This window comes from Stegodyphus dumicola, chromosome 9 (assembly GCF_044657685.1).
Source record: "Stegodyphus dumicola isolate Sdum_Otavi_A_Nest chromosome 9, ASM4465768v1".
Taxonomy (NCBI): Eukaryota; Metazoa; Arthropoda; class Arachnida; order Araneae; family Eresidae; genus Stegodyphus; species Stegodyphus dumicola.
This window is the reverse complement of record NC_140776.1, coordinates 80106226-80133743: the sequence shown is the minus strand read 5'-3', so window position 1 is coordinate 80133743 and position 27518 is coordinate 80106226. Positions and strand designations below refer to the sequence as shown.

General features: G+C 33.8%; 1 protein-coding gene across 1 annotated transcript in view; it reads left to right on the top strand.

Moving 5' to 3' along the window:
* Positions 1 to 928: 928 nt before the first annotated feature.
* LOC118197333 (uncharacterized) overlaps positions 929 to 27518 on the top strand; it is a 145233-nt gene continuing 118643 nt past the window's right edge. The window contains exons 1-2 of the mRNA XM_085823660.1: positions 929 to 1085; positions 16322 to 16452. Of these exons, the coding sequence (XP_085679786.1) occupies positions 16328 to 16452 (125 nt within the window). The 5' untranslated portion in view covers positions 929 to 1085; positions 16322 to 16327. The remainder of the gene's footprint in view (positions 1086 to 16321; positions 16453 to 27518) is intronic.

Genomic DNA, 27518 nt, shown 5'->3' with positions numbered 1-27518 from the left:
TTTAGTAGTTAATGACCAGAAAAAAGTAAGTCATATTCAGATTATGTGCGCTTGAAATGTTTAATTGTACGATGCAGTAAGTACGTTTGTTATGTTATGTACGTTTACGAATACGTTACGTGTAGGTTATTAAGATTTATCTTTAAATAAATGTTTGTTTGTCTCTTACAATCATTTTATGAGTGATTAATTTAACTACAAAAGGAAGTTAACACTTGATTCGTAATAATTTTATAAGGTAGGCCAAATCTGCAAATCTAGTGCTCAGAAAAGGCTTTACTTACAACTTCTGCAGTGATGTATCTTAATTTGATGACGTACATCGTAGGACAAAACTGCATAAGACCATTTTTGTGGGAAATTTTGCCAGCTTTTATTTCGTGGAAGTAGTATTTTCCGGTAGAACTTTGAGCCCCTCCCCTCCTCGAGCTCACCCCTTCAGGGACTATTTACACACATCAGCCCAAGTTTGAAGCGTTTCAGACGATTTTCAAAACTCTAGGATTTTTAAACCAGTTACCCTTTTTTTTTTTTTTTTTTTTCGTTTAATTTGACTGGGTTAATTCAGAAGAATACACCCTTTCCCATGGAAAAATACGTGTATCCGGCTATTGCTAAAACACATATAGAATGTGGTTACTACCACTCTTTTACCATAAAGACGTTCCATCATTCTCACAGATATTGTTCCAATAATTCTCCGTGTTTCTCTCAGATTTCACTGTTATGCACTCTCATGTACATTTTCACTGCTTTTCAGTTATCGCAATTTTGATTCTTCCTTCTACACCCTCCCTGAACCCTGTAATCTGCTCTTCAGTATTAAAGCAAAAGCGTCCTTGCCTCTGTACGGATTAAACTTCTAAAATAAACTTTTATAATAAACGGAGTAAAAAGAAGCTTGTACCTATGTAGACTCGGATGTATTCAAAAATCATTAAAAAATGGCTGCATATTTTAAAATCGGTAGATGAATCTGGCAATAGTTGTAACATAGAATATTGGTTGCAGGTGTAAATGTTCATTATCGACGATATGTTGGAATAACGAAAATTTTCCGTGAAATTTAAGAAGGAATTTGAAAAGTGAGATTATTATTTTTTGTTAAATAAATATGAGTTTTTCAAAGCAATATAATATTTGTTTTTTGATCATAAAGTAGAATGTAATAGAAGCTTTAAATATCGCTGTTCTACGCTCAGTATTTCTTTTCTAAAAATATATGTAATAATTACTATAGTATACTAGTGTAGTATGACATATTGATAAATTTATATGTACATTTATATTTTACTGTAGAATATCAAAATTCTTCTTTATTCCTCTTTTTCGTTTGATAATAAATCTGTCAGTGATTATAATTAGATAATTATGACTTATTCAGGGGATTTTTTTTTTTTTTTTTTTCTCAATCAGTGATTATTATCAGGTTACAAAAAGTAGAAGCTTTATAAAGAAGTAAAATTGTTTAAATAATTTCGAATCAGCCATGTTAGAACAATGCAAGAAAGAATACCATTTCCATGTCCATCTCATCTGAATCATGAATCTGATGATAGTGCAGAACTTCAAAACACATGTTCTAAGCAAATATATTGTAAAATCACTCTCTTCACAAAAATTTAAAATAGGTAATTAGTAAGGTACCATTTTTTAATGCTGCAAATACAGTGTCTCACAAAAGTGATGGGACACTTGTGCTTTACGAAAGGAAACTGTAGTAAAATAAATTTAAAAAACGTGTAAAAATTTTGTGTGTGTGTGTTTCATACTTAAATTTAGTAACAATTATTACATAACATACATTTTCTCAAAATATTAAAATAGTAATTTAATAAAAATACAATTGTTTAGAATGGAGCAAAAAATGGCTCACATAAGTGATGGGACACTTACTTTTCCATCAAATATTTATCCAAAAATTTTACTTCTTAAAATATTTTAATATTTTGTTGGATTTCCTTTTACTTTTAAAACGTCATTTAATCTTCTTGGGATGGATTCGACTAATTTTTTTTGCGATTTCTGGAGTGATTTTACCCTATTCTTCTTGAAGCAATGATTTTAATTGTTGTTTTGAAAAAATGGTGTGTTTGCGAATTCTTGATTCCAATTCTTGCCAAATATTCTCTATGGGATTTAAGTCTGGAGATTGTGGTGGTGGTGTTTTTATTATTTCAGGACAGTTATACAGCAGCCAGAGTCTTAACGTTCAAAGCAGAGTGCTTGGGATCATTGTCCTGGTAGAATTTAAAATCATTATGAAGGATCAATTTTCATGCTGAAGATTTCAAATTTTGATTTAAAATGTCAATATACTTGTACTGATCCATTATACTGTCAATAAAAACAAGATTACCAACTCCAGCGGACAACATACACCCCCATACCATAACTCCTCCTCCACCATGTTTTACTGTTAGCACCAAGTTCTGTTTGCGAAATTCTTTCCTGGGTTTTCTCTATACCAAGATTCTACCATCAGAACCAAATATATTAAATTTACTCTCATCAGCAAATATAACTTCATTCCAGTAATCAGAGTTCTTATTTATGTTGGATTTTGCGAAAGCCAGTCCGAGTTTTCTATTCTTTTCACTTATGAAGAATTTTTTCCAGGCTGCTCTACCGTGATATCTAGTAGATCGAATTACTCTTCTAATAGTCTAAGTATTAACAATTACTCCATATAATGCTTGTAAATCAGCAGCAACTTTAGGAGCACTCATTCTTGGAATTGTTTTAATATTTTGAACAATAATTCGCTTTATTCCATTGGATAGCTTTGATGGTCGGCCAGGTCTTCTTTTATCCTGAATGATATGATTCTTTTTATATCGTTTAATGATATTGAAAACTGTTGAATGATTCATGTTAACTGTTTCAGCAGTTTGTCTAATAGATTTTCCACGTTCAATATGCAAATTAATAACTAATTTTCGAATTTCAGGTAAAGTTTCTTTTCGTTTAGCATTCGTGGCTGCACAGAGCTAAAAAATGCAAAAATTCCAAAACGAACTGGAGAGAAAGACTGCAGATGATTTTATAAATTATTGCCAATTGCTTTTGAGTAAAAATAAAACCCCAAAAAATATTTTTACTGTAGTACGTAGTAGTGTCTAATGGTGTCCCATCACTTATATGAGCCATTCTTTGCTCCGTTCCAAACAATTGTATTTTTATTAAATTTCTATTTTAATATTTTGAGAAAATGTGTGTTATGTAATAATTTTTACTAAATTTAAGTATGAAACACACCCACAAAAAATTTTTACATGTTTTTTTAATTTATTTTATTACAGTTTCTTTTTGTAAAGCACAAGTGTCCCATCACTTTTGTGAACTGTATATAGTTTTGTAGTGTAGAAAATTCTCATTTAATAAATTTGAGTTGTGGGTTGATCTTTGGATTATGGTAACTTGGTGATTTTTTGGCGAAAATTTGGCGACCAAATCTGCTACAGCAACCCTCTATTTTTTTTTCGCCGCCATTTTGTCTTAACGAAGTAAAGACATGTTTCTTTTCTTTTTATTTACTGAACACTTTTTCCAACAATCTGCTAGGCGAATTACACTTATGCTAGAAATTTTATGTAACAGAACTGCTTAATCATGACAAATATTAACTGCAAAATTGGGAAAAAGTGCACAATCGCAAACTCCTTGCGCATTTTTCAGAATAGCACATACACATAAACCATTTACACGTCGATTTATTTTTACTTAAACATCACAGAATTGTACAAAAATGGCATTGCACACACTCTTAACTTTATCCATCTACACTGCTATTTTCTCATAAATTACAAAAATTTGCACGAAAATGCAAAAAAATTCTGTGAATCTTTAAACTCGGTAAAAAGCACATATATGAAATTGCCTGATCGCGAAAAAGTATATACCCTTTCCAAGGATGAACATTTCCACGTATAAAATAAATAAAATATCCAAAAACTTTTACCTCTAAATTATCTATTATATTATAAACCTCACCAACGAATTCATACTGCAAACATTACAAATGGTTACAAATACTTAGTGTCAAATATTTAAATTATTTCCATACACGTTTACTTCAACTGAAATGTATACCAAATTCCTACAAACATAAAATTCACAAAATAATTATCATTTAATTAAAATATCACTAAACCATGTACACGTCGACTTATTTTTACTTAAAAAAAATCCCAGAATTGCACAAAAATGGCATTGTGCACACTCTTCACTATATCCATGTACACTGCTTTTTTCTCATAAATTAGAAAAATTTCACGAAAATGCATGAAAATACTCCACGTATTCTACTCAAACGTCTTCCAAAATACTACAAACATATAACTCAGAAAATCACGATCATTAAATTAAAATATAATTAAATTAAAAACCCTACTTAAAATATAAATAAGCACATACATTAAATTAATAAAAATTAGATTACAATCCTAATTACTTTAAACTAAATCATTGCTAATAACAATTTTCCAATAACATCATATTAATTTATTTACTCCTTACATTTAGAAACAATGCATAAAAATAATATCCTCAAATGATCAAAAATACTAACTTACCTAATCTTCAGAATCTTCATTACGTGGCACACACACTTCCCCTATTTCACACAACACACAATGAAGCTTAATACAAAATAATATAGTACTACAGTTTTCCAAATTCCCCCCCCCTTTTCCGATTAAAGAACTGTAATTCGTCCATTAATGTCACATGACATATCTCATGATCTCTCATTTCCCTCACACAAAATAATGCGTAATCGGAACTGAGTACTTCTCGCATTATTACCAAAGTCCTAGGTAGTAACCTTTATCGCCTCCAAAATGTCGCCAAACTACCAGTTACCGTATTCCAAAGATCAGCCGAGTTGTGTCCTGGATATAAGCCTTTATCTAAAACTGACTTGCATTCTCACCAGAATGCAAATGGTAAATTATTAAGGAATATTTATGAAGGGCAAATAGGGAAAGTACCGTAATTTCGCGCGTATAGTCTGCGGACTATCTGTGTTTAAAATGCGAATTTTTGAAGCTAGAACTATCCACCAGTGCGGATAATACGCTGGTTGTTCACGGTTAAAATCATTGAAATTTAAAAAACACGCTGTCGTGAACTGCCGATGATCAAATATAAAAAAAGCACGAGATTCCAAGAAAACATTTGTATGTATCGTATCGATAGTAAACCATAGAGCATAGTGCAGAACGAATGAGTAGTAGCAAGTAGAGCTCCTAAAATCCAGGCTGGCGCATCAAGCGATGCCGGGATATGAGCCAAAGAAAGTCTTGTATGAACACTCACTTAGCGCAACCAGAGTCTTGTATCCCAGTATCCTTCGCACTGCTTTAGCGCAACTGCCGGGAGGGGGAAAAGTAATTGATGCGTCAGCTTGGTGTTTAGGAGCCATAGTAGCAAGTACCTGGAGTACAAAAAAAAAAAAAAAAAAGCGTGATTCGTTTACTCGGTGGTTTGGCAACACCGAGTGAGTGGGGTCGAAGGTCACATTTCATTACCACTTATGACGAGTATAGCACGTTGCACAGTATTTTGTATTTCATCTTCGATAACGTTGATGAAACATCGCCAGGAAAAAGATGGAAATAGAGTAGCGGGCCGTTATTGGTTTAATCCTAGTATTCGGTGCACACGGGATTTGGCTACTTTTGGCGACTTTATGATGAGCAGTAAAAACGGGACATATACGATGAGTAGTTAACGGGTCATTTAAAATAATATATAGTTTAACATAGTATATACTACACATATAGTATATATACTATGTATATACACACATAGTGTATAGTGCATAGTATATATATAGACGTTCTTTGGATCATTTTTGGTGTTGGTGATAATTTTCAAAGTCGCGCCAAGGCTGCACGGTATACTAGGAATTTAGCCCGTTATTTTGAAGTGGACGAGAAAGCGGTGAGAAGTTGGCGCAAAGGATGTGTTTAAAAAGCATGGGGATATTGCCGTATTAAAAAAACGTAATTTCGGACGTATAGTCCGCGGACTATCCGGTGGTGCGGACTATCTGACAATTTTTGAATTTTTTTTACATAAAATCTTGCGTGCGGACTATACGATGGTGCGGACTATACGTGCAAAATTATTGTACTAGTCATACAAAGTACAAGCTTGGGACTTATTGGAACTTCCGCAGTTCCAATTTTGAGATTTTTCTGGATATTAGATCATCAGTTTAAATCTAGTGAGGTGACGTGTAGGAATTTTAAAATTAAAAATATGAAATATTGAAGCATTTATGGCCTTAAGAGAACCTAAATTAAAAAAAAAGAAAACTCTATATTTATTTGTTTGCTTTATTAAACATTTATTTCTATACAATATGTTTAAATTGCTTCTTTTTTTGTTCCAATATTTTAATCCTATAGGTAGACATACTTTCTCATTCAATTACAAAGTTCCATTGTTTAAGTCTTGCAATTACCACATCGAGAATTCCCACCAAATTATCAGTTAAAATTTCTCGAGAGCCTCTCTTTCACTTTCTGTATCACTCTCGGTAACAGTACTTTCTGGATTTAAAACAGTGCTACAGATTTTGCAGTTCATTAGTTGTCTGATGATTGGGGCATTGTCATCTCGATGAAAAATTTTATGCTTTTCCATTTTGCTGGCACAAGTCTTGCCAAGCAGACTTTTTGGCAAAAACAAATACAGTACAAAGTCCGTAATCCGGACTCGTCAGGACTTCGGCGATTCCGGATTATAGATCATCAATTTAAATCTGGTGAGATGGCATGCAGAAATTAAACAATTAAAAATATGAAATAAAGAACAATTATGATCTAAAGGGTATCAAAATTTACAAAAAAAAAAAAAAAAAAAAAAAAAAAAAGCTTAATATTTATTTTACTTTATTGAACATTTCTTTCAATGTAAGTTGTGTTTGGCAGTGGTGATAAAGTATAATTTGCTTCCCTTAAATAAAGCTAAGACTAAACTAAATAAAATTCTTGCTTTATTCCGTAAATAAAATAAAAAAGCTAACACTGTAGCCTTTACATTTAAAATCATTTAGTGAAAGCAAACTAGCATAAAGCTAACTGATAATCACACAAGAGAACAAGAACCACTCGCCGATACTGGCGTACATATATATATACTCGGCCGACCCGCCGATCTTGACGTCATCGGCCAATCAGCGGCAACCACGTTAGCTTACCTCCGATCAAAATTTGCATGTGGAAAACTAAAGCCAACAAACGGCCCTCTTTTCCCCATGCAAAGACAAAAACAAAACTTTCACAGAAGTTCATAGTTCAATTCTATTATACGAAAACACTTATTGTCTTTAAACACTGAAAACATCTAAACAAAACTTTCTTAAATTAACAGCAGTCGCTGCTTTTGTAAATAAGTCGGCAGTATTTAATTTACTGGTGATAAATTCAAGGTCAAACACTCCATCATTTACTAGTCTTCTAACAAAGTGATATTTTACGTCTATGTGCTTAGTTCGGCGATTTTCTATTGGCGATCTAGAAAAATCAATGGCAGACTTGTTATCACAAAATAGTTTACACTCTCTTAAATTAAACTTTAAAATTTCATCTTGTAAGACATTTTTCGTCCACATTAATTCCTTCTTTGCTTCAGATAAGGCGATATACTCCGCTTCCATAGTTGATAATCTTACACATTTTTGTTTAACAGTTTTCCAGATTACCGGTACTTCATCTAAATATAATATAAATCTTCCCATGGACACGCGGTCATCTCTATTACTTGCATAATCAGCATCTGAATAACAATATAAATTTAGATGTTTAATCTTCGATAAGTTTAACTTATATAATTTAGTACTATTGAGATAACCAAGCAATTTCAACAATGCTTCCCAATGCCTAATTCCAGGATTCTCGTGAAATTGTGATAAGATATTCACTGCATATGTAATATCAGGCCTTGTCCTGTTAGCTACAAAAACTAAACATCCTAACAGATTTCTAAAGGGTAATGTATGCATTTCCGCAACTTCTGCAATTGTAGATGGACAATCTAATTTTGTAAGAATAGTGCCCTTAGCTATGGGAAGTGAAGTTCTTGGTATCTGGAAATGTTTAAATTTTTCAAAAATTTCTTCGATATACTGCTGATGTATAAAAAACCCATTTTCATTCTCTAAGAATTCAATTCCAAGTAATGTTTTAGTTTTGCCTAATACTTTAAGATCAGAAAACTTACTCAGCTGTGAAATTACTTTATCTCTACTATATTGATCTTTACTAAAAATCACAATATCATCTACATATAACAAGAGAATTACATTTGAACCCTTATAAACACAATTACACCATTGTATTTTCTTAAATTGTAGATTTTCTAAAGTACTTTCAAATTCACAAAACCATTCACGGCCGCTTTGATGTAGACCGTAAATGGCCTTGTGTAATAAACACACTTTATTTTTCTCTTCAATAAATCCCTCTGGTTGGATCATATATATTTTCTCATTTAGGTTTGCATATAAATATGCGTTCTTTACATCTAACTGACAATCAGTCCATCCATATAAACATACCAGTATAGTGAAAAATATTCTTATGATTGAAAAATTTACTACAGGACTGTAAACGTCATCAAAATCTTCACCTCTTTTCTGCCTGAATCCCTGTGCTACTAAGCGTGCTTTGTATCTAACCACTTGATTCTTTTCATTTATTTTTAGCATATAGACCCATTTGTTTCCTATTATAGTTTTATTTTCTGGCTTTTCGACTAATTCCCAAACCTTTCTTTTCTTTCTTGTGTCGATTTCTTCTTTCATTGCCTTATCCCATTCTTCGGCATTTACTGATTTTCGTGCTTCTTTAAAATTTTGTGGGATAACTATTTCTATGGAATTTGCCTCTTCAGACACAGAGCTAGTCTCCTGTTCTACAAAATTAACTTTCCCCGAGTATTCGTTTTTTCCACTAAAATCGAACTTATCTTTTTTATATTTAATATTTCTTGCCTCACAATACTTTTCAATATCATTATAGGATCTAAAGCGGGTGTCTGTTCCCTCTACATAATAATATATGTCTGTACGTGTTCCATCTTGCCTTTTAACTGCTTTTCTTTGCCAGTTTAAGTCTGATACTTCTTTCGAAGTAGATTTGCCATCTGACAACTTTATTTCTTCTCTAGAAATTTCCTGTTCTTCATCTGATTCTGCTAATAGCTCAGATTCCTCTAGTCTTTTAAATTTAGGTTTTGATTTCTGTTCCAGGATGCCATTTGCTGCATACAGTTTTTCATCGAACTTCACGTTACAGGTTTCTATTAATTTGTGTTCCTCTGGCAGGCATATCCTATAACCCCTACTTTCCTTCACATATCCTACCATGATGCCTTCTTTGCACCTCATTTCTAATTTATTCCTAATCTGTTTTGGCACGCCAACATAGGCTTTACAACCAAATACTTTAAAATAAACAACACTGGGTTTTCTATTTAGGAACATTTCATAAGGGGTTCGGTTGCTTTTATGACATACTCTGTTCCACGTATGTACGAAACAGCCAAGAGCTTCTGCCCACCATTCTTTTCTCATTTTACCATCATTAAGCATAGCTTTAACTGCGTCTAATGCCGTTTGCTTAAAACGTTCACACACACCGTTCTCTTCTGGGGTATACGCGTTCGTGCGTTCAACACTAATTCCATTTTCGGCTAAGTACCCTTCGAATTGCCTGTTACAGAATTCCCCACCATTATCGGTGCGTATACTTATTAATTTTCTATTCGTCAGTCTTTCCATTTGCCTATGATAATTCTTAAAGTTGTAGAACGATTCGTTTTTATTTTTCATACAATACACTGTTACTAATCTACTATAGTCATCTACAATAGCAAGAAAATATTTACTCCCACCCTTAGATGGAACTGGTAGTGGGCGACAAACGTCTAAATAAACCAACTGCAATGGTTTATCCGATCTCTTCGGAACAGATTTAAAAGTTATTCTACTAGATTTAGCAATAGTACACGATTTACACCTCTCTTTTGGTTTTTCAATTTCTGGTAACCCTTTTACGCTTTGATTCTTACTAGTTTGCTTAATATAATCAAAATTTACGTGGCTAAATGTGGTGATGCTGATATACGGATTCGAGGTCGGATAATTTTAGGAAGTTTTTCGATGCTGTTATAGAATTTTGTTTGCTACAGACTGAAGACGAAGAAATTTCTAAATGAGGTAAGTGGATATTTGCTTTGTGTAGTACTTATATGCATAAGAGGTTTTTCCATTTTTATGTTATTTTATTGTTTGGTTTAAAATGGAGTTTATTGAGATTATGTATTTTTTGTTTGCCTCTACTGTAGAATTCGGTGCTCCTTTGACTTTTTAAGTGAAAAATATATCGATGTGTACATGGACAAAGTCAAGGGAGTGTGCAGTGCCAAGTTTATGCAATTCTCTGATGTTTTTTTAAGTGAAAATAGGTCGACACATGTACATGGATGAAGTCAAGTGAGTGCCTAGTTTGTGCAATTCTTTGACTTGTTATTTGCTCTTTGTGTAGTGGTGACACAAAGCCAAAATAGCAAGTCAAAGAATTGCACAAACTTGGTATCCATGTACTGCCAATTTTTGCCAAGGGGTACCTGTAAATATACTTTTACCATGGCCACTTGTTAGTCTAGCCAGAGCAGTCTGGGAGCCACGGTCACATTTGATTTCCAGTTGGGAGTTGGGATGTTCTTGTGTACCATTGGTGCATAGGTGAAATATGCCATATTATATTTAGATCTTTCATTTGAGTAAAGTTCTTGGTAAGTAAGTGAGGAGTCAGTGACCGTTTAATTTTCACTACCCTCTTTTGCCAGTTTATCGGCGACCTCATTACCACTAATATTACTAATATGTAATGGGATCCACTGGAGATAGACGTTGTGGATCTGAGAGATCTTCCTCAGTTTGAGAAGAATACATATGCTGGTTTTTTTGCATGTGGACGACCAGCCACGAAGATGTTGTAGTGCATTGTGGCTATCCGATAAAATCCATAGTTCCCCAAAATCACAATCATAAGCCAAGATCAAGCCCCACATCAATCGCAATTAACTCGCTCCTGAAGACAGAACAAGTGTCAGGGTTGCATCTTGGAGTAAAGTTCAGAATCGCTCACTTATTTGTTTGGCACGTTTTACAAGAGTAAGAACTACTGAATATTTGTCAATTTTCTTTGACTTTTTAAGGGAAAATTTGTTGATGTGTACATGGATAAAGTCAAGGAAATGCACAATACCATTTTTGTACAGTTCTGGGATGTTTTTACTTCCTTGTACGAAGTAAAAGGAAGGGTTAATCTTTGGATTATGGTAACTTAGCAAAAATTTGGCGACGAACTCTGCTACAGCAACCCTCTATTTTTTTTCCGCCGCCATTTTGTCTTCACGAAGTAAAGACATATTTCTTTTCTTTTTATTTACTCAACACTTTTTCCAACAATCTGCTGGCCGAATTACACTTATTCTAGAAATTTTATGGAACAAAACTGCTTAATCAGGACAAATATTAACTGCAAAATTGGGAAAAAGTGCAGAATCGCAAACTTCTTGCTGCGTTTTTTAGAATTGCACATACACAGTAACCATGTACACGTCGACTTATTTTTACTTTAAAAAAACATCCCAGAATTGCATAAAAATGGCATTGCGCACACTCTTGACTTTATTCATCTACACTGCTATTTTCTCATAAATTACAAAAATTTGCACAAAAGTGCAGGAACATTTTATGAATCTTTAAACTTGGTAAAAAGCACATATATGAAACTACCTGATTGCGAAAAAGTATATACCCTTTCCAAGGATGAACATTTCCACGTATAATATAAATAAAATATCCAAAAACTTTTACCTCTAAATTATCTATTACAAATGTCACCAACGAATTTATAACGCAAACATTCAAAATGGTTGCAAATACTTAGTGTCAAATATTTAAATTATTTCCATGCACGTTTACTTCCACTGAAACGTATACCAAATTGCTACAAACATATAATTCACAAAATAACTATCATTTAATTAAAATATAATTAAATTAAAAAACACTACTTAAAATATAAATAAGCACGTATATTAAATTAATAAAAATTAGCGTACAATCCTAATTACTTTAAACTAAATCATTGCTAATAACAATTTTCCAATAATACCATATTAATTTATTTACTCCTTACATTTAGAACAATGCATAAAAATAATATCCTCAAATGATCAAAAATACTAACTTACCTAATCTTCAGAATCTTCATTACGTGGCACACACACTTCCCCTATTTCACACAACACACAATGAAGCTTAATACAAAATAATATAGTACTACAGTTTTCCAAATTCCCCCCCCCTTTTCCGATTAAAGAACTGTAATTCGTCCATTAATGTCACATGACATATCTCATGATCTCTCATTTCCCTCACACAAAATAATGCGTAATCGGAACTGAGTACTTCTCACATTATACCCAAAGTCCTAGGTAGTAACCTTTATCGCCTACCAAAATGTCGCAAAACTACCTGTTACCATATTCCAAAGATTAGCCAAAGGAAGTATTGTAATCGCGAAAAGTTTCAGGCAGCATATTTCAACGAAAATATCCATTTTGACTGCTATCGAATGCAATTTAACGATGTTTTTGCGTAATATCTGTACGTAAAGACAGAATAAAAGACTCTTTTCCTCCAAAAAAATTATAAAACTGCTTTAAAATGAATTCTGAAGAGAATTTTTTGTAGCGTACGTACCTATCTCGCATAACTCAAAAACGAGTAGCCTCAGAACGTTGAAATTTTGTATATAGGACTGCTATAACATGTAGATGTGCACCTCGTATTTTGGTCGCAATCAGCCGCACCAAACGTATATAAATATATTTATATATATATCCAGTCTGTTACCCAGTTCAGTGATCTCAGTTTCTTTACTCTTATATGTTTGTAAATTGTACATTTTTTGCTTTAAAAATGATTGAATTGTGTGTTCTTGTCTTCTGGTTAAGGTTTTTATGCCTTTAGTAAACCTCTATGCAATATTTTTAGAATTATCAACAATTTTAAAGTTGTTTAAGTGCCGCTAAGCCTAATACTTCTCTTGATGGCGGCCATTGATGTTTACATTTGAAACAGGAGACTAGTGGGTTTGTTGCCAATCTAGAGAAACTTAGCTTCACAACAACAAAGATAACGCATTCATTTATTATTGCCAATAACATTATGCTTAATTCTTTCTTGAATTTTTTCGAGGAAATAAGCGTTTAAGATTTACTTCGTAATTTCTAATATAGATATTTTGAGTTTTTATGTATTTTTGCCTTCTCGCAAAGTGAGAACTGAATTAATTAAATGAGAAATGCTCAATCGTCTGTGAAAAACTGTTTCTTTTTTGTTTTGTTTGTTTAATTTCTTTTATACATCATTTTAGCTTTATTATAGTATTTGAATAGAACATGTGGCGACGATTAGATAATTCTTTTCTTTAAATGATATAAATTTTGTGCATTATGAGTTATAATATGAACAAAATATATAAGTTAAGTGTTATGTAATTATTGGATTATATAACAGTTAACTTAGTTTCTGTTATATAATTATTATATAAGTTAACTGTTATATATTATTATTAATACTGTTAAGTGAATCTAGCGCCAGAGTGTTGCTATGGTAAACTAATACTAGAGTAAATTTTAAAGAATGCATTTATTCTATTGTGGTTTATGCGCTGTCGGCGAAGTAGATTTAATTCAATCCAATAAGGTTAAATGAAATGCAAGGAAAAATGCTTATAATTTAATATTCTGTACAAGGAAGTCGTGGTGTACACATCAGATTTTTTTAAGTGAAAATAGGTCGATGTGCACATGGATACCGAGTATGTGCAATTCTTAAAAACGTGCCAAGCAGTGGGTGGTTCTGCACTTTCCCCTGTGTTGCTTTATTGTAGTGATTTTAAGAAGGATACCACTGCCAGTGCAATCTTCTGTATGACTACCATCAGTATAGACCTGCACTGCATCTTTACGAATGCAACTAATAATTTCCAGAGCCAGTTGCCTAAGAACGTCTTCATGGTGAGTTTGCTGTGGATTGCAGATCAAAGTGGAAGAAAACTCTTGGTAGTTCCACTGAGGGATCAATAAAGGCTCTTGGAGATAGAGGTACAACCTCCCGAGAGATCAGATTCTGAGTTTCGGCCATGCTAAAAGGGCTGGATTTCTTGAATCTTTGATTGTTGTGCCAAGTATGTGTTGTAAAACATTTTTTTAGCCTCGAAATTTCACAACAAATAATAAAAATAGAGAGCAAAATGATTCTTCTTACCTTATATACAGCGCAGCATCAAGCGAGATCATACCTAATTAACTTGTAATCCAAAATAGGTGTAGACGGAAATTGTAAGATCACAAAACACATTCTTGATTAATACATGGAAATAGATAAAAACTTATTAGTATTCCAAATATATACATTGAAAAAGGAGTTATATTATAGAGAGTGTCATGTCACTGTCTTTTCCTGAAGGAGTAAGAAAAGTAAGTGTGAAGAATAAGTGTGTTAGACAATTAACTCTTTTGCAGGGTTTCCAGTTCATACAGTTTATCGCACTATTGGTGACAGTCCATCACTATATGAATGCCAACAGTATGGAGATACAACGACGTACAATGTTCGGGACTGTAGCTGTATATTTTATTGAAATAATTAAATTGGCTCTTCTAATATGCAGTGGCTGTAAGTTGGTCTCGAACAAGGCTATACCAGAAGAGCGCTATTTTTGAGTCCAGGAATAATTCGAGCGGCACTCAGTTGTAGATGTTCTAATTTATGAAGATTGGTTTCAGACACACAGGAATAAATTGGCTAGCCATATTCTAGAATACATCCTATAAGCACAATATATGTAAATCTAAGAGTGTTTGCATCAGCTCCCCAATCTTTGCCAGCTAGATATTTAAAGGTGTTTAGGTGCTTATGGGCCTTCAAAACCAAATAGTCTATATGCCTGTTGCTATTGAATTCAGGATCAAGGATGAATCCTAGATATTTGGGATGTTTTTCATATGCGTTTTTCATATGTTTTTCATATTCATTTCATTTTTCATATTCGAAATACAATTTCGTCCTTATGGTTTTGTTGACTAACCATTTAATATATTCTATAATATCTTTGTAACAATAATGTAGAAGTGGAAAACCATTTCAATGAAGATACTAAAGTGTATAAATGCTGTCTGAACCTTATTTAGCATAGCAGCAATATCCATTGAAGTACTATTAGCCCTTTCTGATTATCTTCATTTCCTTTCTTTTGCCAAGCTAATATAAAAAAGGCAGTAACCAGTTTCAAATTTGTGGCACACTAAGCGTTATATATAACAACAATCAGCTGATAAAATTAAAAATGCAAGAACATTGGTAATAACTTAACTCCTTCAAACACTTATCCATCTTTTAAAACTCTTTTTCTCCCCCCCCCCTCTTTTTTTTTTTTTTTTTTTTTTTGGCTTCTGCTTCCGTCAGGTACACAGCAATCTGTTTTCTTTTAAAAAACGTTAGAGAATTGTGCAAACTCAGTTCTGTACAACTTCCACATTGAGCACCATTCAAAACAGATGTCTTTGCACATACCTGGGCTGCCATATGCATACTTTTTTGCAACTTTTCGTTAGTGCTACAGATAATCAGAAAATAGTGAATTCTTGTCAAAATACTATAAGCAAATCATTTAACAGTTAATGTTTACAGTGACATTACAATTGACGAGGTTAATATTGGAAAGTGTATTTTAGGAAAAGAAAATGCTTAGTAAACTAAAAAATTCAACTTTTCAGCTCTTAAACTTGTAGAAAATTTCAAAAATATTTTGTCCCAAATGACTGGATATTTGCTTGGATTTTCCGAATGGTCGTATATTTAGTCATTCACTAGGAATGGCCAAATTTATTAAATGGTTCGTGATGCCACTGCTGTGAATGTTGCCCATAATGCACTGCAAGTTCTAGACTAGTATTTCACCAAATAGAACAAAAGGGGGGACATGCACAATACAGCCAAGCCTTATATGTGAGTTAAACCCGTATGCTTTGTTTCAGTGCACCTGGCAGTCTCCACTAACCACTATGACATCCAGTGCAACAGTATGAAAGATATCTAGTAAGACATTCCAGTTAAAATGTTGGTTAATTGCTAATAAAATTTAAATTTTTCATTTCAGGTTTGCAGAATCTAGAAGGTTCTTTTTTGTTTCTGTGTTATTTATTGAAAATATTTTTCATTTAGATCAACATGAAACCTTCAAAGCCATCCCACAAGCCTCACAAGAGCTCAAGAAGTTCACCTTTGAGGAAAGAGCATCTAATGAAAAAAGCTGGACGATCTAGGTCACCTTTACGAATGCCTGGGAGTTCCAGGTTATTTTGTCTCCTCTTCTTTTTTTCTTTTTCTTTTTTTTCCAATTATATGAGTAAAATTTCAGTAAGATGTTTTATTCTCAGGATGTTTCATTCTTTGCATTTCATTTGTATTTTAATTTATGCAATTTAATCTTTCTGTTTAGGTAAATAAATTTTTGAAATTAGAACATAATAAAAATGAATTGTCAAATTTATTAGGTTTAACAAATGGCAAAATTAAATTTTGCTATGTATGAAAAGAAGTTAAATTTTTGCGGGAGGGTTACTTTTTTTAACCCTGTCAGATTTCAAGAAAGAGATTGTATAGTTTCCTAAAGCATCAGCAGCTTTGTCAAGAAAGCTTTTGAAAAGTGCGGAACATTTCTTTCACTGCACCGAAAGCGTTAAGTAGTTTTTTTCACCCCCACACCTGCGGAAAATCATCACATGAACTAATTAGTATTGGCTGTAAAAGAATCAATCACTGTCAAAACTTTCCCTTTTGGGAGTTTTTAAGAAGGTATATGCTAGTGTTTCAAAAGTGATCCGACTTGTGATTGTTTTAGTCGAGGATTATGTTACCAAATGAAAATTTTGTGGAAAACTACAAATCAAGACATTAAAAGAAAAGAATTATAAATATTTTTTTTTTTTTTTTTTTTTTTTTTTTTCTGTTCGTAAACCTGCATTTTTATGTATGTATGTATTTATGCAGGTTTATGTCTATATATTTATTTAAATTTTTATGAACAATCTATATGCATATGACTGTAATATCAAATTATTTTTGTGTTTCTAATACCCTACACTTTACAGTGGTGGCCAAAATTGTGGACACTTTTGGAAATTTTTATGTTTTTGAACTTTGTATGCTTATAGAAAACGTTACGTTTCACAAAATGCAAACTTGTATATATCATTTTAAAGAGAATTTATTACTGAATTCAATACAAAACACAAAATTCAATTATTTGCAATACAAAAAAAGTTAAACGAATAGTTATCGATATACATTAGTGATGATTGCAGTGAGTTATCAGTACTTAGTAGGGTACCCTTTAATTTTGATTACAGCTTCACATTGACGTTTCATTGAGCTGACAAGAGTTTTAAGCTCTTCTTTCGTTATTACATAATGCCAGGAAACAATTATAGCCTCAATTAGTTCCCTTTTATTTGATGGGCACCTCATTCGGACAAGAGTTTTCAAACGGTGCCACAAATTTTCGATAGGATTGAGGTCAGGACTGTTTCCTGGCCATGACAATAATTTAATGCTCTTTGTACAAAACCACTCCTTCGATATTTTGGCCGTATGGCGAGGAGCAGAATCCTGCTGAAAAATAAACAAAGCATTGTTGGGAAAGAGATCTCTGATGGAAGGTAGAAGTTTTGGTTCTAGAGTAGTGTCAATGCGTTTTCTGGCATTCAGTGTCCCATCGATGACATGAAAGCGACCAATACCATCTGCTGACATGCATGACCAAATCATAACACTAACTGGGTTCTTCACAGGTGCTTGAATGCAATCAGGATGTAGCTCTTTTCCTATTCTAAATCTTACATATTTTCGCCCATCACTACCGAATCACAATATCTTAGTTTCATCGCTCCATATAACTTGTGACCACTGATCATCTGTCCAATTAATGTGTTCCTTTGCCCACTGTAGTCTTTTTTTTTTTTTTTTTTTTCATTGTTGAAAATTAAGATAAGGCTTTTTTCTTGGAATTCTACCTCTCAGTCCAACATCTGTTAATCTTCTCCTGATTGTTCTTGAACTGACAGAAACACCAGCATCATTCAGATCACTTCTGATGGCATTTTTCTATCTTGGAGACTTAGTCTTCTTATTCTTCTGTCATCAATAGATGTGGTGCACCTTTTTCGACCTTTTCCTTCTTTGTTTTTTATTGAATTTGTCTCCTGATATCGTAAACAAAACTTTTGGACTCCAAATGTAGTCACTGAACCACCCACCTGTCTTGCAATTCATCATGGGAAAGACCACTTTCTCGTAACACAATAATATTACATCTCTTTCTAGGTGTCCAATTTAATCTTTTATTTGATGTCATTGCTTCTTGACTAAAAATTAAAAATTTTACAAAAATTCCTACTTTTAATTGCAGTGTATAAGAAACAGGTCCTCCTTCTACAGAGCAAAGCAAAATAATAAATTGTTTCAAGTGATGATGTCAGCTTCTACTGGCAGTTACTAACATTTGATTAGTTCTCAGAACAAGAACAGTGACTGGCCAGGAAAGCTAGACATTACAAACCACTTCATAACTGTGTTTTTTATTTATATTAAAGTACATATAAATTTTTTTGTATTGCAAATAATTGAATTTTGTGTTTTATATTGAATTCAGTAATAAATTCTCTTTAAAATGATATATACAAGTTTGCATTTTGCAAAACGTAACAAGCATACAAAGTTCAAAAACATAAAAATTTCCAAGTGTCCACAATTTTGGCCACCACTGTAATTATTTCATTTACCTCTTATATGTGATTGCTTGCCTAGGATAGAAGGAATATTATCTAACTGAAACAATATGATTTTCGATATGTTTTCCTTATTTTTTTAAATAAAGTAAAATATCTTGGGAACTTAGAAAATTTCTTATTTTATTTGCAGTTTTGGGTATTTTTCATCCAGAGTGTATTTAAAACTATGGATGTAAATAATGTTTCACAATTTACTTGATATAATCATGGAACTAATTAATTGAACATGAAGTAAAAAATTTGTTTATTTGCTAATCATAATCATATTACGTTTAAGTTTTTGTCATGCAATTTTCCACTTTTCTGTATAGCAATAAGTAAGGAAAGTCACGAGTTTATTAATTGTGCCATAATGGTATTGTTTTCTTTAAAATTTAAGAAAATATCAGTATATTTTGTTATTCTACTGCTGATTTTTTTTGGGGGGGGAAGAGGTTAAGAAAAAATAAACAGTTGCTCTTAGAAATATTCATGTTGAAAAGTAATAAAAGCATTAATGAAAAAATAAAATTGGATTTTAAATTGAATGAAGTAATCCTTATGGTTTTATTAGTCTCTGTACCTTAAATTCTTTCTCTCTCGTTATATGGAAAGAACTGAAGAATTAAACAGAAGCACTAGTCTAATGCTCTTGATGCTTACTTATTTTTTTAATTTTTATTTAATTTGGTTATGGCAAAGCACTCAGAGGTTATTTGCCTAAGGGTGGGGATGTCTTTGTGGAGGAATTTCTGAGGGAAACTGGCTCATGTACCCGTTGCATTTTGGGAAAACAACGGAAACGCTTATGCAGCGAGCTGTTTCGCCGGGAGTTGAACCCTGGGCCGAATTACCAGCTTTCAGTGACAATTGTGCATCTGCTGATGGTCAATGCTCTTGATGCGTTTTATGGAACATGAGTTTAGTATATGCAGTTAGAAAGTTGAAAATATTTTTTCAAAATATTATTGTTAAATAGAGGTAATGCATAGTTTTACTAAACATTTTCTATCAGTATTACTTTCAATGTAGTTACCTAATACAGAAACATATAGTTTTATAAATATTTATATTTATAATTTGGATTTCGATATATTGAATTAATATTATTTCAAAGAATTCACTACATTCTTGCCCCTCAGAGGCTCACTTTTGTCAGTACAAGTTTGGCAATCCCAAGGTACGCTAGCCCTTCAGGGGTTTATCATCTTAGTGAGACGGGGGCATGATACTGCACCCTAGTGATCTTTGCTCCTTATCTGTGCTAATTTCTTTTCTTCTGCCCTTGTTGTTTTCTTTTTCGGAGGTTTGGGCTGAAAGTGAGATTCTAATATTCTTTGTTTCTGGTTTCTCACAGAGAGAAAGCTGTCTACGCGTTTGATATGCGTTGTGACCCGTAAGGCTGGAAAGGAGGGTCTTGGTAGTTGAGGGGGGAGGTACTGTCACCAACACACTGCTTTGGCCTCTGCTTCAGATTGAAACGGGAGGCACTTAGTTGTCCCTACTAGTGTCAATCGGCTGGTTACTCGTCCGTAGGGTCACTGGCTTGGGGATAAGCTTTTGGGAGTTCCTGCTTCCGGGAAAGCTGACTGGGGGCCTTCAGATTGCATATAGACCCTGTTAACCCTGGTGCAAGTTTCTGCGTCCCCTTGTTGGATTCCGTGGTGGGTGGGGCTGCGAGGTCCGAATCTTAATTTTTCATTTAATATGGCTCAAACAACTGTAACAAATAAAACTGAACATAATTATGCATCAAAACGGGTAAAAACAAATGTAAATGCAAATCCGGATATGAATCCAGCAAGCCAATCGAAATTTCTTGTAATAAATGATATCACAGGCAATCTTATAAAGCTGTCACCATTCGTAATTCAAAAGTACATCCAATCTTCGATTAGGGAACCGAAGAATATCAAATGGTTGTGCTCTGGAGACCTTCTTGTTGAAACTTTATTAGCTACTCAGTCTGCAACACTCTTTGGATTGAATAAACTTGGACAAATCTATGTTAAAGGGTCAGCACATAAAACACTCAATGCTTCTAGTGGTGTTATCAGAGATCGACCTCCTCTACGTTTCAGAAGAGGGAAATTGTCTCTGAGTTGTTTGACCAAAATGTCTGTGCTGCCAGACGGATCAAGATATGCAAAGAAGGTCAGTTGATTGGTGCAAAGCATATAATACCAACCTTCAAGTCGCCTGATCTGCCAAAAAGTGTTAAGGCCGGGTACTTACACCGCCCCATAAGACCTTGTGTACCAAATCCTTTGCGATGTTTCCAGTGTCGGCACTTTGGCCATTTGAAAATGTCTTGTCTTGGCAAAATCACATGTGCACACTGCTCTGTGGAAGGCCGTGACAGCGAAAATTGCAATGCTGAGCCACTATGCGCATATTGCAAAGGAAACCACATAGCATTCTCACAACAGTGTCTGAGGTGGAAATCAGAAAAGGAGGTGCAGACAACGAAAGTAATGAAAAACATATCTTATGTAGAAGCAAGAAAATTCGTAACAGATGCGCAGCCCCGAAAATATTTGTCATATGCCGGTGCATTAAAATCTCTTAAATCAGTAAGCACACAAACAGCAATAGGCTTGCCAAATAAACAGCCAATTCAGAATATACAAAAATAAATAAATAAAAATAAAAATCACAGAAATCATTAATATTAAAGCTCAACAGAACAAAGAAAACTTTAAAACTTCTCAGAAATCCCAGTTTGAGCTGCTTTGGAAGCATCAACTCTGATAGTATAGATTCTGTGACGGATGTGGAAGAGCGACTAGATGTTCCAAAACACTTGCTTCCACGAAAATCTAAAAAACAGTACCAAAAGAACAAACAACAAGCATAATGGCCACCCTCATTTCATGGAATTGTCGCAGGTTCCGCCAAAATTTTGAAAATATTAAAAATTTGATAAATTTACATCACCCTGTGTACTTGATAGTTCAAGAGACTTTATTAAAACCCATTCAACAAGCTAAGCTTTGGAGTTACTGTTTCACGAGGAAAGATAATTTTGCAGGTGAGCATGTGAGGGGGGGTGTCGGCCTCCTGACTTCACTTGACTATCCCTCTAGTCCGATATCTAAGCACAGGCCTCCGAGCTAATATATGGAGCTTACTTTCAGTCTGTTCTGTTTATTTGCACCCAAATCATCATATTGCTCAACGAGAATTAGGTGACCGAATTGAACAGCTGCCTAAACCCTTTATCATCATAGGGTACTTAAATGGACATAGTCCACTTTGGGGAAGTAGAGATAAAAAACCCCAAGGCAGACAAATTCAGAAAATGATTGAAGACCATTGCCTTTGTATTCTCAGTAACAGACAGAACACCTACTTCCATGAGCCTATTAGGACATTTTACGCTCTAGATTTGGCTATCTGTTCACCATCACTCCTGCCTTTATGTACATTTAGTGTCGGAAATGACCTTTATGATAGTGATCATTTTCCCATTTTGGTATCCATAACACAAGATGGAGTAAATCCCGTATCAAGATCTCCCCGTTTTGTACTTACTAGGGCAGACTGGGAACTCTTCTCGTTTCTCGCAGAGATTACAGAAGAGATTGTAAAAGATGTGCTAGTCAACGAAGCTGTGAAAGCAGTCACGGATGTCATTATTTAAGCAGCTACTGTCTCTATTCCAAAAACATCAACAAAGCTCTCTAACTACACAAAACCGTGGTGTAACCTTGAATGTCAAGATACACTGAAACAACAGAGAAAAGCTTGACGAGTTTTTCGTAACCACACGACTTTGTCAAACCTTATTACCTTCAAAAGACCTAAACCAAATGCAAGAAGAGTGAAGCGTAAAAGCTAGAGGAATTCGTGGATGTCCTATGTGTCTGGAATAACAACCTCTATGTCTAGTAAACAATTATGGAAAAGAGTTAGAAAAGCATGCGGACTGTACAAAGACCACTCAATTTCCTTTCTTGAAAAAGATGGCCGAATGATCAGCCCAACAGAAGAAATTGTGAGTGTGATTGGTGTGAATTTTGCTGCCGTTTCTAGTGGCAGCAACTACCCGCTGGCATTTCTTTCTGTTAAGTGATGCTGTGAAAAAGCTCCCATTCGTTTCAACTCTCCCATCTGCGAGCCATATAATAGTGAATTTTCTGTGTTTGAGCTAAGTAGAGAATTGATACAGACAAACGGATCAAGTCCGAGTCCGGATAGTATCAGTTATGATATGGTGAAGCATCTGTCCTATAAGTCATTGGTTGCCCTTCTCACCCTTTTCAATCGAGTGTGGAAGGAGCATTCCTTTCCCAGTGCATGGCAGAGAGCTGTTATCATCCCCATAGCTAAATCTGGAAAAGACCCAAAAAATCTTTCCAACTACCGACCAATAGCTCTTGCAAGTTGCATTTGCAAATTATTTGAAAAAATGGTACACCGCCGCCTAGTCCATTATTTAGAAAAATACAAAGTGATCTCACCATATCAGAGTGGTTTTCTTAAAGGTAGAACAACTGTGGATAATATGCTCATTTTGGAAACCTCCATCTGTAAAGCTTTTGCCAAAAGGAACCATTTAGTGTGAATATTTTTTGATATAAAGCTTATGACAAGACATAGAGATATGGCATATTATGTGATCTTTACAACAGTGGCTTGTGTGGCAACCTGCCAATTTTCATAAGGAATTTCTTGAAGGCTAGATTGTTTCAAGTAAAAATTGGCTCAGTGTTATCAGATGTGTTTTGCCAAGAAGAGGATCTGCCTCAAGGCTGCGTTCTTAGTGTTATTCTTTTTAGCTTAAGAATAAACTCTGTTTTAAAAGAACTTCTTCCTTCCATTTCAGGTTCACTACATTTTGATGATCTGCAGATATGAGAGACAGTAGCAGATTGCTCTGAATGAGTGGTCAGATGGTGAGGGCTTTATATTTTCATAGGAGAAGACTGTATGTGTGCACTTTTGTAAAAAGCGGAACCTTCATCCTGATCCTGAGCTTGAGCTTTACCTTCATGGCTCATTGATTCCAGTTCTGTCTGAAGTAGAATTTTTAGGTGTGGTGTTTGACCATAAGCTTACCCTTCTTCCTCATGTGTTATATTTAAGGAAGAAGTATTTCAAAATAGTAAATCTACTAAAAGTACTGGTAAGCACTTCCTGGGGTGTGGAACCTGGCTCTTTACTTCGTATTTACAGATCACTTGTATGCGCTAGATTAGAGTATGACTCAATTGTATATGGATTTGCATGGCCTTCTGTTTTAGGGAAACTTGATCCCGTACATCATCAAGCTCTGAGGATGATTTCAGGAGCTTTCAGAATGTCTCCTGTACAGAGCCTATATGTTGATTGTTATGAACCGGCGCTTCAACTGCGACATAAGCAATTGTCTCTTTACCAGTATTTTAACATTATGTCACAATCTGATCATCCCTTCCAGGTCTGAGGCTTGATGACTGTCACAAACTTCTATTTTCTGCAGGACCTCTTAACATACTTCCTTTCTTAGAAAGAACAGAAATGCTGATAGAAAAATTTTACTTGTCTGATATCAAGGTCCAGGCAGTAGAGCATGTAGAATTTCCACCTTGGTATAATTCTAAAATTGAGCTACTGGATGTTTTTCAAGATCTTAATAAGAGTGACACTAATGAAGTAATATACAGGCAAGTTTTTCTAAAGCATAGAGATGAATATAACACTTTTAGTCCCATCTATACAGACAGTTCAAAATCTGCCAGTCATAGGAATGCCCTTTGTAATTCAGAACCCCACTGAAAGCAAACAATTGCAAAATGCATGTTCTCTATTTACTGCTGAATTAACTGCTGTGTATGTTGCTCTTACATTCATCTCTAAACAAATCCAGAAAATTTTATAATTTACACAGATTCTTTAAGTAATTTTTCTGAGACTCAAAATCCTCTGCTAGTAGACATTCTAATAATGCATAAAAAACTAAGGAGCCAAGGATACAATATTCTTTACTGCTGGGTCCCTGGACACATAGGCATAAAAGGTAACGAGCTGGCAGACACAGCTGCAAAGTCTGCAATTGCTTTGTTGAAGCTGCTTGTTCCTTTTAGTGATATCAAAATAGCCATTTAGCAGAGAATCTCAACTAAATGGCAGTTATTCTCAGACGATCAGTTTTTGAATAAATTGAAAAGTGTCAAACCTAAATTAGAGTACTGGGAGACGAACAGAAACCGGAGGAAGGAGGTAATTTTAACCCGCCTTCGTATTGGTCACACTCGAGCCACGCACGGTTATCTGTTGAAGGTCAAGATTCAACCTGTATGTTCAAAGTGTAATGATGTTTTAACTGTTTGTCACTTTTTAATAGAATGTCCACATTTTAACAGACTTCGAATGAAATACTTTAATGACTCTGACTTGCCTCTGGACCTTATTATCGGGAAAGAGCCAATACAAATTTATTTGAGTACCTGAAAGAGACAGGCCTTTATAACTTAATTTGATTTTGTTTTGCTGTTACACCTTAGTATTTAAATGAAATGTATTTAGAATTATTTCATGTTTTAGAATTTTACACCCAACTTCATCTGAGCATTGAACATTTCATCAGTTTTGGATTTTATACTTTTCGTTTGATTTTAACCCTGTCTGTCTATTTGTATATATGTCTGTTTTATCTATCAGTTGTGTTTTAAGTGTCTGACATGTGGTTTGACACATGTAACCTCTAAGGTTTTGTGCCAGAATGTGGACACACCAACCAACCAATCACTACATTCTTGAATTTTATTTTGCAGTAAAATAATATGCAGTTATTTTTAAAGGGTATAAATGGTGAAAGTCCTGAAATATGAAAAGAAAAAATATATCTTTGCACTCAAAAAATGCAAATGATAACAAATTTTAAATTAATCCCTTGGGTACGGATTTATTTGAGAAAATATTTGCATGTGGAACGGATATAATTTTTGGTTGCAATTCATCAATAGCTACTTCACTATTAGGAGTATAAAGGTAACAAAATTTATTATTTAGGTAATCCACTATATTTCTAATCTTTCTTATTCTGTTATCTTTATTTTCCTTTTCATTATCCGTAAAATGTAGAAAGCTTGAAATATCAAAAAACCTATCGCATGCCATAGTGCTGCAAAAATTGGAGTACTTATTGCATATCTTTTTGACCAATACATATGCATTTTTGGCTTCTTCATTTGCGACATCAAGATGCATAATGCAATATAAGCTTTCATTTCATCAGAACTTACAGGAAACCACCTTTGGTTTGTTTTATTTATTTTATTATTTTATTTATTTATTTATTTATTTATTTATTTATTTTTTTGTGTTACACAACCTTTTTTTTTCTATCCCTTGTCTGACATATCTATTCGTCTCTTCTGCTGTAGTGTCCCAAAAATCTTCATTCAAGACTTCTTTCAAAACATCTAAAGGCGGAGGATTACCACCTAGTCTACGCAGGCTCAAAAGATGAATTCCAGATATTTCAGAAAAACTTTTTATATCGGCTACATTTTCTTCTTCTTCCCAAATCCATTCCATTGTACGTCTTTGAAACCTTGGTTTTATATTGCAATTGTCATCATTTTCTGGTTCACGAGAAGATTCGCTATTACTGCTTGATGGACGTCTTGTGCGCCTTTGAAACCTTGATATTATATTACAATTGTCATCATTTTCTAGTTCAATATAGTCTTCATCACCTTCGCTTTGTGTTTCATTGTAATTGTCAATTTCAGGATCACTAAACAATTCTTCTTTAGATTTCTGAAAGTCACTTTCGCTATCACTATCATAAAATATATTCCTTGTTTTTGATATAACATATCAAAATCAAGTCAAAAATTTATATCGCAAATAATGTTCAACAAATACTGTAATTGCCTCTTCTATTATGACTGATACAAGTGTTAGCAATTAATTAGTCCCTTTATTAAAAACACATTCCGTCAACATTAATTGTTAAATACTTGCTTTATTCAGAAACATTACCGTCAACATTACTGCTCAAAAACATAACAGTTCAAATTATTATCGTTCTGAAAAAGACTGTTGTTGCCAATCGGGAAAATACATTTTAAATAAAATTAATACGTTGCGTTTACATTCGGGCATCCTGACTTAGTTACGACCTCGGAGTAAGAGCTTATATTAAAAAAAAAAATTAAATCTGTAATATTAATGTTTATAGTTTGAAAGTCTTTAGCTGTCATGTAGATTCACCGTCGTTTTCTATTCTTTTTCCGTGTCCTAGTTTTAGTAATATGCGGCGTGTTGTTATCGTTATCCCCAGTAACACTAATGTCATCATCATCATCGTCTTCTTCTGATTCAGCTTGACACTGCCATGACTTTAATTGGCTCACATGAGCTGTCATACTAAAGAAATGTCCTTTCACCTTCTCTTCTAATTGAGTCATTCTATAGGTATCACTTGGTAAAACTTCTGTAACTACCAAAGGTCCTCAATACTTTTGTTGTGTTTTGGTTGATTCTCCAGTTGATTTAGGTACTCTTCTCATAACTACTATTTCTCCTCGTTCGAATGTTAAAGAATTGCTTTTCTCCTTGTCATAATTTGCTTTCATTTTCATCTGCATATCTTCAAT